Source organism: Gossypium raimondii, chromosome 11, assembly GCF_025698545.1.
Source record: "Gossypium raimondii isolate GPD5lz chromosome 11, ASM2569854v1, whole genome shotgun sequence".
Lineage (NCBI taxonomy): Eukaryota > Viridiplantae > Streptophyta > Magnoliopsida > Malvales > Malvaceae > Gossypium > Gossypium raimondii.
Genome location: NC_068575.1, coordinates 53,495,212 through 53,507,178, shown reverse-complemented (window position 1 = coordinate 53,507,178; position 11,967 = coordinate 53,495,212). Strand labels below are relative to the sequence as shown.

General features: G+C 36.0%; 2 protein-coding genes across 2 annotated transcripts; one reads left to right on the top strand and one right to left on the bottom strand.

Annotated features, from left to right (window-relative positions):
* Positions 1-5,633: 5,633 nt before the first annotated feature.
* Positions 5,634-6,896, top strand: LOC105802949 (uncharacterized). The gene has a single exon (XM_012634871.2). The coding sequence runs from the start codon at positions 5,888-5,890 to the stop codon at positions 6,773-6,775; it is 888 nt and encodes a 295-aa protein (XP_012490325.1). The 5' UTR covers positions 5,634-5,887; the 3' UTR covers positions 6,776-6,896.
* Positions 6,897-9,655: 2,759 nt separating this feature from the next.
* LOC105802951 (uncharacterized) lies at positions 9,656-11,489 on the bottom strand. Its single transcript, XM_012634873.2, has 2 exons — positions 10,979-11,489; positions 9,656-10,330 (listed from the first exon to the last, which is right to left on the bottom strand). The coding sequence occupies exons 1-2, from the start codon at positions 11,412-11,414 to the stop codon at positions 9,786-9,788; spliced, it is 981 nt and encodes a 326-aa protein (XP_012490327.1). The 5' UTR covers positions 11,415-11,489; the 3' UTR covers positions 9,656-9,785.
* Positions 11,490-11,967: the final 478 nt, after the last annotated feature.

Below are 11,967 nucleotides of genomic sequence, written 5' to 3'. Positions count from 1 at the left end.
GTTCAAAAACCATAAGGAAATTAATCAAATAAGCACTTACTCCACATCTTTCTCGATCCAATTGATTCAATCGTATAAAATTCTTACAACCGAACTCGAATATTTTCCAAATTTCTTGGTTCAAGCAAAGTAAGCTTTCACAGCAATTCAACGACCACACATTTTCAACATTATCAGGTAAATAAAAAAACCATTGGATTCATGCTCTTGTTCGATTGAAACTTGTAGTGGGCGTTTACCTATTGATTCACCAACAGATTTATCAACAAGAATAATCTTACCAAAAAATTCCAAAAGAAATGTAGACACCATCAACTTAATCATTTCATCACAAACAAATGAACGGAAATCTCGCACAATAGACCATTGCAATGGAAATTGAACGATTGGTTCTTCCAAAATCGCATTATCAGCATCAATCAAAGCAGATAAATCACTTTTAAATAAAGCTGAACAGTTAAACACATCACGATTTAAATACTTTGCAAAAACCAATTCTTCAACAAGATGTTTATTTCCAACCAAATAGGGCAGAGGGATTTTAAAGTTCTCATGAGTCATACCTTGTTTACCTCGAAGAATGGAAAAACAAGGATCATTTTTACCTTCGTCGATCATCACAAATCTTCTCTCCTTGGACGTGTAATGTAATCGAAGCTCCTTGGTGGAATTAACCTGAAATAATGGAAAAATACAAAGACAACGAGCTCGTTGGTTAGTCAAAACACCTTTCTTTTTCTCACTCATTTGTCTTTCACTTTCTTTTTCCTTGCTCTTTTTTTCTCACAATCTCGATTATTTTCTCTCAATCTCTCTTCTTTCTTTTCTTTTGAATAATTGTTCTTTTCTTTTTCACTCTCTTTCAATTCCTTTTTCTTTCTTTCAAACTCTCCATGGATTGTTTTATTCTTTGTTGATCTTTCCACACTTGTTGTGGAGGCAATAGGGCTAAAGTGATGTTTTTGCCTTTCTACTTGAACGAATATTGGTTAGAGAACCCATCGTGTTTGACTCGCCAATCAAACTGCCACGGCCTCCCAAGTAGTAAATGGCCCGCATGCATGGGTACAATGTCGCACAAAATCTAGTCTTGGTAATTTCCAATTGAAAATGGAATCAACGCTTGTTTGGTCACCTTAAGTTCGACTCCTTCGTTGAGCTATTGCAACTTGTAAGGACTTGGATGCTTGAAAGTTGGCAAAGACAACTTCTCGATCATAAGTGTGCTTGCCATATTTGTGCAACTCCCGCCATCAATTACAACGCTGCACACTTTTCCTAATACATAACAACGAGTATGAAACAAGTTTTCTCGTTGAGGCACACTTATCGAGTTTTGTGAATTGAGGCTTCGTTTGACAACGAGCATCTCGCCCTCAACAGCAAACTCTACTTCTTCTTCATTTTCAGATGGATGTTCAACTTCACCTTTATTTTTGTCTACTTCATCCTCCGATTCAATTTCACCATTAGGAAGCATGATCATTATGTTACGATTTGGACATTGGCTTGCTATGTGCCCTCTCCGTTGGCACTTAAAACACTTAATATCACGAGATCGATTTTGAACATTTTCAATGGCCTTACCTTTACTAGATTCAGCCAAAGGCTTGGTAGACTTCACAGGCACCAAGGATTCTTTCACTTGATTTTCGAAGAAACTCTTGCTTAAACCTTGGTTCCACTTAGGTGCACTCGAAGTTGAATAGCCACGAACAACACATTTCTTTATGAGTTGCTTCTCGACTTTGATCGCCATATGTACCATGTCGACGATTTCTACGTAATGTTGCAACTCTACGATGTTGGCTATTTCGCGGTTAAGTCCGGCCAAGAATCAAGCCATGGTTTCTTCTCGATCTTCCTCCACATCCACTCGAATCACGGCAACTTCCATTTCCTTGAAGTAATCCTCCACGCTTCTCGTCCCTTGTGTAAGATTTTAGAGTTTTTGGTACAACTCCCGGTTGTAGTACGAAGGGATGAATCGTCGTCGCATTACAGCCTTCATCTCGGACCATGTTTGGATAGGACGCTCACCATTTCGTCTTTGGCTAGTCATAAGTTGGTCCCACCAAATCATCGCGTAGTCGGAGAACTCGATAGCGGCCAACTTAACTTTCTTGGCCTCAGAATAATTATGACATTCAAATATGAGCTCGATCTTTTTCTCCCACTCGAGATAAGCTTCGGGATCCGATCAGCCTTGGAATGAAGGCATTGACAACTTAATACTTTTAAGGTCATCATCGAACCTCTCTCGGGCTTGTTGGCCTTGATTGCGTGGAGCTCTCCTTCGGACACTCGCAATTGACCCTTAATCACTTTCATGATCACTTGGTTCAGAAGGCTCGTCGTCTTGTTCGGGTTGCCGTCCTCAGTTTCTCGGAGGGCTTAGGGGAGTTCTTCTTCGTTGGGCTCTTCCTTCCATAAAATCAAGTCTTTCTTGAATCGGCTCCAACTTTTGATCAAACAAGCGTTCCACCTCTCGTAGTAATGCTTGCAAATTTAAGTCCGGCACATTCCGAACAGGTTGCCTTTCCGCCATGTTTCTTGCAGGGCTTCTAGACATATGAAATTATAACCTCACAGCAAAACCTCACAATTCACTCAAAAAGAAAATAATTCGGCACTCCACTCGTGTTTACATTCTTTAATGGCTTTTTCTTCTCTCTATTGCTCTCGCAACACTTGTGCCTTTTTCCACTCAAACTCCTCTTGTGATTTCGTAGAAATACTTGTTTAGGCTTAATCGAAGTCTAGGGGTCGGCTTCAAAAGGGTTTCAAGGGAATTAATGTTGTGCTGAAAGGTTGGCTAAAAGGAAATATATGGGTCTTCGGAATGTGGCGTAAAGGTAGAGGAATGATAACAATGAGAAATGTTGAATTGGAAACTTAAATGCTAAATACAAACTTCTTTTTCTTTTTTTATACTTCAAATACAATTTGGATTAATACAAAAGAGCTTTGAAATTCACGAATTTTTTTTATTTTTTTACAAACCTATTTCGGAGGTGCTAAAAAAGTCTGTACTCCTCGTTTTTGCTAGCTCTGATACCAAATGATGTGATCCCGGCTCCGTCAAATGATCCGACTCGTTTATGCGTGCGATCGTTAAATAAGAAGTAGCGTTCGTTAAAATAACTTGATTTGGAAAGTTGAATGAATATGGAAAAAGATAACAATATTGGGTTCAAATGGTAAGTTCAGAATGTTTAAAGCTTGGTGATCGAAAGGAAGTAAGAAATAAAAATGGTTCATGATGGAATGGAGTGAATTGGCTTAAGGTCAAACTGAACCAACACTATATTGAATGTTGACCCGAGGTTTATAAGACACTTAAGATGGAATTTGTGAAGGAATTGGGACCTTGGCCCGTTGCCTAGGGAGGTAAGAACCAGAGGTATAGTTTTTGGGTGAACGCCACACTCGACTCAAGCGATAAGTTCAGAAACAGACTAGTTTGATGCCACTAACAATAGATAAGCCAAGCTAAGTCCTTGAACAAAATTTGAGAGAAGAAATCTCACCAAATAACTCAATATCAATTAAAAGTATCAAAAGTCTCCAATACAACTTATGAGCTTCATATTTATAGCTCAAACACATTGCCAGCCGAATAGACAATTAAGTACATGAATAGTCAAATGTATTCAGCTTTAATGAGCTGAAACTTCCTTGAAATTTCCAGGTAGCATCCTTGTGCATGTAGAACGTGAATGGTCAGCTTCTAGAGGCCTTGGATTCAGCTAATAATACCAAAAAATGTTAAATAAGTGAATGGAGTTTGCAAGGTTCAAACTAATGTGCGTATGGAGTGAATTAAAACATAAATGTGTTTAAGGAGTGAATGGGGCATGCATGTATTTTGGGACCGAATGGGGATGCTAGATTCGACCAATGTATTTAGATGAAATAAAAAGATGTTTTGATTAGCTGAATAAACTTGGAATTTTAATGTCCAGCTTGGGAAATCTTGAAGGCAGCTAACTTTTGGCCGAATAGTCACTTAGAAGAACTCAATCATCAGCAATCTTGATTAAATCATCATTCATGCATGAGAGCCGTCCATTGTATGTACCTGGAACAAATTAAAAACAACTAATTAAATGAGTTTAAAACATATTAAACTTCAGCAGCAGCTGAACTCATTCAATTTAGCTCATAAATTCAGCTAAAGTTAAGACGAATTAAATGAAAGTAACAATCTGTACACATTTATAATATGTACTAACTAACACGCATTAAACATAAAATGTGACACTTTTAACACAAATAATTGAGATGTCCGGATTTTGACAAATTAAATACTCAACATTTATTTAAGCTGAATTAACTAATTAAACTAACTTAATTAATTTATTCCAGCAACTATGTAAAAGCATAAATTAAAATAAATCGAAGTTCAAGCTCAATGAGCTAAAATCAGCTCGAATAAAGCTCCATTAAGCTGAACAAACAAGACCAGCTTGTGAAAGTTTGCGAATGACGCCTGATGAGCTGAACCAAATACGTTTCTGGGGCATAGTCGTGTCATGAACTTTACTCTAATGTGCAATGTGATATATAAACTATTATCATGCATAATTTATACATCAAATTTTAATTTGATTCAATGTTCACAAATCAACATCATAATTGTCGATATGACATTTTTTTATGCCAAAATATTTATATCTATTTAATATAAAATAAAGTGGAGTGGTTTTTTTTTTTTAACAAAAGGAGAGCACTAAAGGAACTAGTGCCAATCTAAAAGCTGTTGCATGACACCCGGAATAGTATTTGGATACAAAACCAACCCAAAGCCATTTTCGCTACCTTATTTGCTTGACGTGGAACATAAAATACGCTAACAGTCCATTGACGCCCGCACAAGCGTGTATTTCCCTTACAAGAGCAGAGAAAGAATCAGCAGTCTGCCCATTGTTTATCAGTTCCACCGCCTCCTTGACTGTCGCTTTCAACAATCACCTCCATCCAGCCACGATCCCAAGCGAGAGAAATTCCATCAAAAAGGGCCTAAAGCGAGAAAAACCCAGCATCCACTCACCCTTATCATTACGAAAGACGCCACCTGCTGAGGCCAATCCTCTCATTTTACTCAGAGCTCCATCTATATTAATTTTCATCACCCCAAAAGGGGGTTTCAACCATGTTTCAGCCTGTTGGGACGGACAGTAAGAACACCCAGGCCTCTTGATTGAATATATAGAATTGAATCATAATTAAAATTTTGTGTGTATAATTAAATCAAATTAAAAAATATATTAAATCAATTTTTTTAAATTAAATCAAAATTTATGTGTTGTTTTTATAATCTTATATATCATAAGGCCAATTAACTATTATATTTACATATATCATAAAATTTTAATCAATTAATTATTTAAATATATTATGTATAAAAAGTTGTTTAAATATGTTATGGTTTAATCTTTGAAATGATGTAATATTTTTGCATTTGAAAATAAAGATAGAATTATTCTTAAATGAAAACGTAAATTTATAAATTAAATTAATTATTTCATTATATTAAATATTATCAATATATTTTTAATATTTTTATGCTGATAAAACTAGAATATATATATAATAGGCGCAACAGACGTGAGATAAAACTAGTGTATATAAATTAGTTTTTTTTTCTTCCCCAGACTAGATAATTAAATACAAATCTTCGGAGATTGAAGTAATAGCGTTTCCGATGGGCAGATTAGAGAATTAAATACAAATACTAATTTGCATGATGAATTTTTTTTAAAAAAAATGTGAAGGCTGCCTGGAATAAGATTCCATGTCTTGGTATAAACTAATTCAAACCATGGACGTGGCAACCACTCTAACCTTCTTTCTTTGCCAACTACAAATTAAACCAGACACATAAATGGATCTCTACCTGTGTTCCTTTGTGACACAAAGAGGAGAGCTTTACAGATCCCTTCAGTTTGGAATCGGGAAAATGTGGAACTGCAAGAATTTATATCAGACGCTGACCCTGAAAGAATCCTTTCACCTCCTCACACTCAACCTTCTCAGCCTCTTGCTTCCCCTCTCCTTTCTTCTCCTTGCCAGGCTTTCCTGCGTTAACTATATCTTAACAACCACCGCTTCAAATCCTTCACATTCTTCCCCACCATTTCTCTCGTCTTTCTACTTGTACACCAGCCCAGCTGTTGTTGTTTCAGTCGTTAGCATCGCCGCCCTTTTCCATGGCTTGACAGGGAAAATCACCTTGGCGAGTAACTCACCAGATGCCGTTTACCGGCCCCGTTTGTTGGTCGCCTGGATCGTTCTATGTATAATGCAAGTTTCGGTTGGATTGGGGATTGAAGGAAGCATAGCATGGGGAATCGAGGGTGGGGGTTTCGGCGTAGAGAGGAGCCTGTTGAGTAGAATAATATTCTTCTTGGGTTTGCATGAAATCACGTTTCTTTGGTTTAGAACGGTGGTGAAACCCGTGGTGGATGACACTATCTTCGGGGCTGCTACGCCAGAGAAGTGGATTCAGAGGGCCGCCATTGCTCTCAGCGTCGGGACCTTGTGGTGGTGGAAGCTGAGAGATGAAGTGGAGTCGTTGGTGGTTGTGGCGGAAGCTAAAAAGCAGCTATTGATGGAGATTGAGATGGCTGACTTTGTTGGGTGGTGGTTGTATTACTTGACCGCCACGATTGGGATGGTTAGAGTTGTTAAAGCTCTTCTGTGGCTAGGAATTCTCTTGCTTACAAAAAGCACGACTGCTGAAACCAGCCAGGGTGATCAAGACAAGGTCTAAACTTGGTCCTTTTTTCTTTCTTTTTGATTAATTATGTAAAGACTAAAGAGCATTCCTCAAGTAAATTAAATAATTACTCGGCCTTTATTTTTTTACTACAATCAAATTAAAATTTTAAACACTTATTTTCATCAAATAATTTTTTAAAATTCAATGGATGCCTCAGATATAAATGTTTGAAAAGTTCAATTAATTGAGCAAAATGATATGATTTTTTATAATTATTCCATTTTTAATTCATTTCTTTTATATATTTAAATTTAATATTTTATTTCTCAATACCCATCCACCCTTTATCATGTGTGACCTGATTTTGCATTTCCTAATATTTAATACCAATCCCCACGCTACTACATCAAAAATATGTACGTAGGAGTTCCTTTTCAGGTTCCTATAATGATTTTTTAATTTTTAATTTTAAAAAAATTATTTTAATCTTTTCTTTAATTCTTCATTTTAAAATTTTAAATCACCTTAAAATCGACGAAAAAATTAGTAAATATTAACTTTGCTTCCATGAATTGTAATGGGACACCACGTCAATAATTAATTATCTTTTAAAAAATATAAAAATTATTAAAATTATTTAAAATTAATTAATTATTGATGTGACATTTACGTCGATAAAGTTAATATTGTTTCTTAATTTTTTATCCATTAAGGTGATTTGATAAAAGATCAAGTCTAATGATTAAAATAGACGCAGAATTAAATAAGGAGCTAAAATGATTTTTTTATAAAGTTAAATAGTTAAATAAAACATCTTTTCTAACTAACTTCTAATTCCTAAACAGCTATAATCTAAGGAATTCTCAAACCATTAAAGTGCATCTTTAATTTTAAATTTAATAAATTTATAGGTAAACTACACTATTGATCAATCGAAAAAAGTATTGTACTTATTTTGATCATTTTACATTTTTTTGTCAATTTAATCATTCTAATTAAGATAATTGCTCGAATTGGTCACTACTGCTAAAAATTGTGTTAATCCACTAACGGATTCCAGACGTGACATTTTTTTTACTTTTGACTAAAGTTGAAGACATCTTTATAATTAGTCCCAAAAAAATTTTTTTTGATTTATTTGGAATATAAGAACCACCAATTCTCTGCTCTCCATCTCTATTATTCCTCGCTCCACCACCACCTTACATGATTGCTTCTCCAACGTGGCCAAGGTGCTACTGTCAATTATTACGATTGCTGATCAAATCGTGAGTGAACTTTTTCTTCTTTTAATAGTTGACATGCGGTAAAATTCTAATTTTTGATTTTTTTTTTATCTAAACATGTAGAGTTTTAAGGCAATATCTATATTAATATGGGAGTTGAAAATTTGTGTAAGTTTCAAAGTGGCTTAATCTGATAAGATTGAATGCCAGAAAAGAAGAAGAATAGAGGAATTTGGAAGACGAGAGAGAAAAGAAAAGAAGAGAAGTTTTGTTTCATTCAATAACATACTCAATCGCCCTTCCTTCACCTTTCCTCTACTGTTAAGCATGAGAAAGAGAGGTTCAGCTGGGTTGAAATTCGGTTGAAAACGGTTATGTCCAGCGGTAGGTATGAAACGCATCGTTTCATTAAACGATGATACCTCCCCCAACCCAATACGACCCGTTTCACCTCCTTACACCTAAAACACATTGTTTCATTAACTATGCCCTTAAGCGGTGCATTTAATCAACTGACAATAACAGAAACAAAAAATAAACAACAGTATAACAGAATTTTAAACATCATTTCAGCAACCAATTTATATCGCTTAACAAGTACCCCTGTTCGAAGACATCCTTGACCTCAAGGATCAAAAGTTGTATACTATTGTTGCAGTTCTTGCAAGACCTCCCATGTGGCATCTTCAGGAAAAGAAGCAACCCATTCAACCAGCACCTCAGTAGCATCTCGGTTACCCTTCTTCACCATTCAATGATCAAGGATGCGAATGGGCTCCTTGAGCAACATGCCATCATAGCCTGTAGGAGGCAGGGTGGATTGGACTGGTTGTTATTACCCACATGGCGCTTGAGTTGGGATACATGAAAGGTAGGATGTACCCTGGAGTTAGATGACAGTTGGAGTTGTTTATTCGTATGTGTGCCATATCGGTAAAGTTAAAAAATATTTAATTTTTTTATTTATTTTGAGATGTTTTAATAAAAAAAGTAAATTTAAGGGTTAAAAAATGTAAAAATTAAATAAAAGGCTAAAATGACATTTTCTATAAAGTTGAATGGAAAAAAATTCATTATGCCAAAAAATATCATAATAACAAATCGTTCTTTGTTTTCTATAAAATTAAAATATGGATAAAAAATTTCATTATGTATAAATTGTTATTGGGCATAATTTTGAATACTTCAAAAGAAATTCCTTAGGCCTAATAAAAGACAAGACCGGGCAGGGCAGGGGCCCGTGTAGACGGACTAAAAGGCTGATCTCCATTCTCCACAGTAGAAGCCAGCCCACATCAGTGATACTCTTCACGTGTTGGTCCTTTGCAAGGCCTTTTTTCCTTTCCCTTCACATTAATGGATGCAGATTTGCGTAGTTCTTCACTGTTTTCATTAAACATTAAAGTTGATAGCAATAGTGTTCAAATTCAACGAATTACAGTTCTCCAAAATGGTCACTTGGTTTCTAGTTGTTGGGGGAAGCATTCACTGCGTGTTTGGGTGCAAGTTGACTCAACAAACTCTCATTAATCCTAAATCTCATTGATGAGTTGAATATTGATTTATTTTAGCATGTGCTTTTTTTTTTTCCTCTTCATATTGCTGTATAGCAGTTGGTTTCGATTCTAACTATTTTGGCTAAAAGTCAGATTAGTTGAATTAATTCAAAGTTGTTGACTGTAGTTTTGTATGGCATTAGAAAAGGTTTCCTAGAAATCCTTCAAATAGTATTTAGTTTTAATTTTGTGATACAACAAAATGTGAAAAACTCAAAAGAAAAGCAACAATTTGGAACATTATATCGTGTCCATATCTATATACACCAATTAGATTGTTCAGAGAACAAACTCAACAAGGGCATGCGTCTTCTTGGGGTACCCCATGCCCACCATATGGTTGAGATAAACCTTCCCATCTTTCACAGTTGCTGCCGTGGCAAAACGATGCATAGGACCCTTAAACTTTGCCACCACAGAAGCCGTCTCCCACCCATCGGTGCTCTCCACCAATCTCCCAGAGGGGTTTCCGGCGGCAACTACAAGCTTGGTAGGAGAAATCAGTTCTAAACCATCACCAAATGATAGCGGACCACCCGCAAGTTCAATCAACTTCACTTCATCTCCCTTGGCTAGATCAATCTTAAGCAAATAGCCACCCAGAGTATGAATTACGATCAAGTAGCCATCGGGGTGGTAAACGATTCCGCTCAATCCAGCCAAGCTTTTGTACCACTCTTTGGGAGTGAAGAGTGGGTTTGTGAGGGTAGACAAGATCTCACCATCCACACCTACCTTCCAAAGTTTACTGCCTTTCACATCGGTAACGTACGCATTACCATCTGCATCTACTGCAACATCATCCGCCAAGGATTTCTCGTCACCTGAGAATCAAGCAACTAAGGTATGAAAAATGTTTTTATATAACGACATAGCATTGAGCATGTGAAAAGGGAAGCAATTAAAGGTGTGTATGGTAGCATGTCACCGGGTTAGTTGGACCCTGATTTTAAGGGGCATAATTGCTTTTGTTCGTTGTTTATTGTACGTAAATGCCCACTTTGATATTATCAACAGCACAGAGAAGGCCATCATCCAAGTGACCCAACTGCTCATTTACAACTTCATACTTCATACAGGCAATTTTGACCATAACCCATTAGGTAGGTTATCAACCCTAAAATGACAAGCTCAGGCTGTTAAAAAAAATTTTAATGAAAAATTTGATTACTAATATTTATATAGTTTGTCAAAATGGTTCTAATTATATTTTTGAGTTATTAATCTTTGTTAAATTTTTCAAACTATTTTATTTAATGAAAATAACATTAAAAAAATTAATAGGAATGATATAAAATTTCATAAATAGAATATTTTTATGGAATATTTTTAATAAAATATAATTTATTAAAAGGAAATATTTTGAGAGTTTAGAAAGAGCCTTCGGACAGGCTGTTATTTCTTAGTACTTTAAATACTGTTAATTGAATTTGATTATTATTACAGTAGGCAAAAAGGGTAAGAATCGTTACCAGAGCCACTGAGCTTGGTTAGAAAGAGTCGTTTCCACGTGGACAAATCATAAGCCGCGAGTGCACTATATCGGTTGCCGAACATGTCGGCAACGGCGACAAGCAGCCGGTTTCGAGGACGGTCAAGGGCGAGGCCGAGGGAAGCATTCCCGGTCAAGTCAGAGTCTTTGACAACTGTGACTTCCTTTAATACGACGTCGCGGGTGTAATTTTGGGGGACGTGGATTTCTCCGACGCCACCTTCCAAGAAAGTGACAAGGAAACTACGGCTCTGATCGTCCCACTTGGCGGACTCGCGGAAAAAGCCGGAGCTGTGGTAGTGGAAAACGTGGTGATCAGTCTCGGCGCGTTCTTGGTAGATGATGTAAGCGATGGGAAGTGCGGATACGATGAAGAGGAAAATAAACAACCTTGCAGAGCAGAACCAAAGCGCCATGTTTTTCCAAAGAGAGAGAGGTAGGCGTAGCCTGCTGGTGTTTCAATTTCATACTTTGATTTCTTCTTTGGACTGTTCTTCTTTTAAATAATGTTATGGATGCCTTAATATCATAAAAATCAATAGAAACTATTAAAAATCACTTTATAAAATTATGCGCTCTTTTTTGACTTTTCATGTTATTTTTATATTAAAAATTATTTAATTCAAGATGATCCAACTCTCATGTTGAAGGCTATTTCGTCATCTTATAATATAAATATTTAATCTATAAATAAATAAAAAGTATTATACTGATATGTTGAAATATTTCCACTTTGGTGTTCAAGACTAATGCCTTCCAAGTGTTCAACTAATGTGATTCATGAATGTGGTATATTGTTTTGTTATATTATATTTGTACCGGCAAATTCGTGGGACCTTTGCAAATTCTCATGAATGAGTTGACACTAAAGATGAGTTCATGCGGGATCTTTTGATTAACACAGTAATTAACCACCTGGTGATGCAAAAAAGGCAGATATTCAAACTGTCGACATACAAGACAAAAAAG

What these genes read in the sequence shown, in the direction of transcription:
- LOC105802949 (XM_012634871.2), top strand. Translation starts at nt 5,888, where the DNA reads ATGGATCTCTACCTGTGTTCCTTTGTGACACAAAGAGGAGAGCTTTAC.
- LOC105802951 (XM_012634873.2), bottom strand. Translation starts at nt 11,414, where the DNA reads ATGGCGCTTTGGTTCTGCTCTGCAAGGTTGTTTATTTTCCTCTTCATC. An exon ending in AACCAAGCTCAGTGGCTCTG is followed by an intron (nt 10,331 to 10,978) that starts GTAACGATTCTT and finishes CTTGATTCTCAG; the next exon opens with GTGACGAGAAATCCTTGGCG.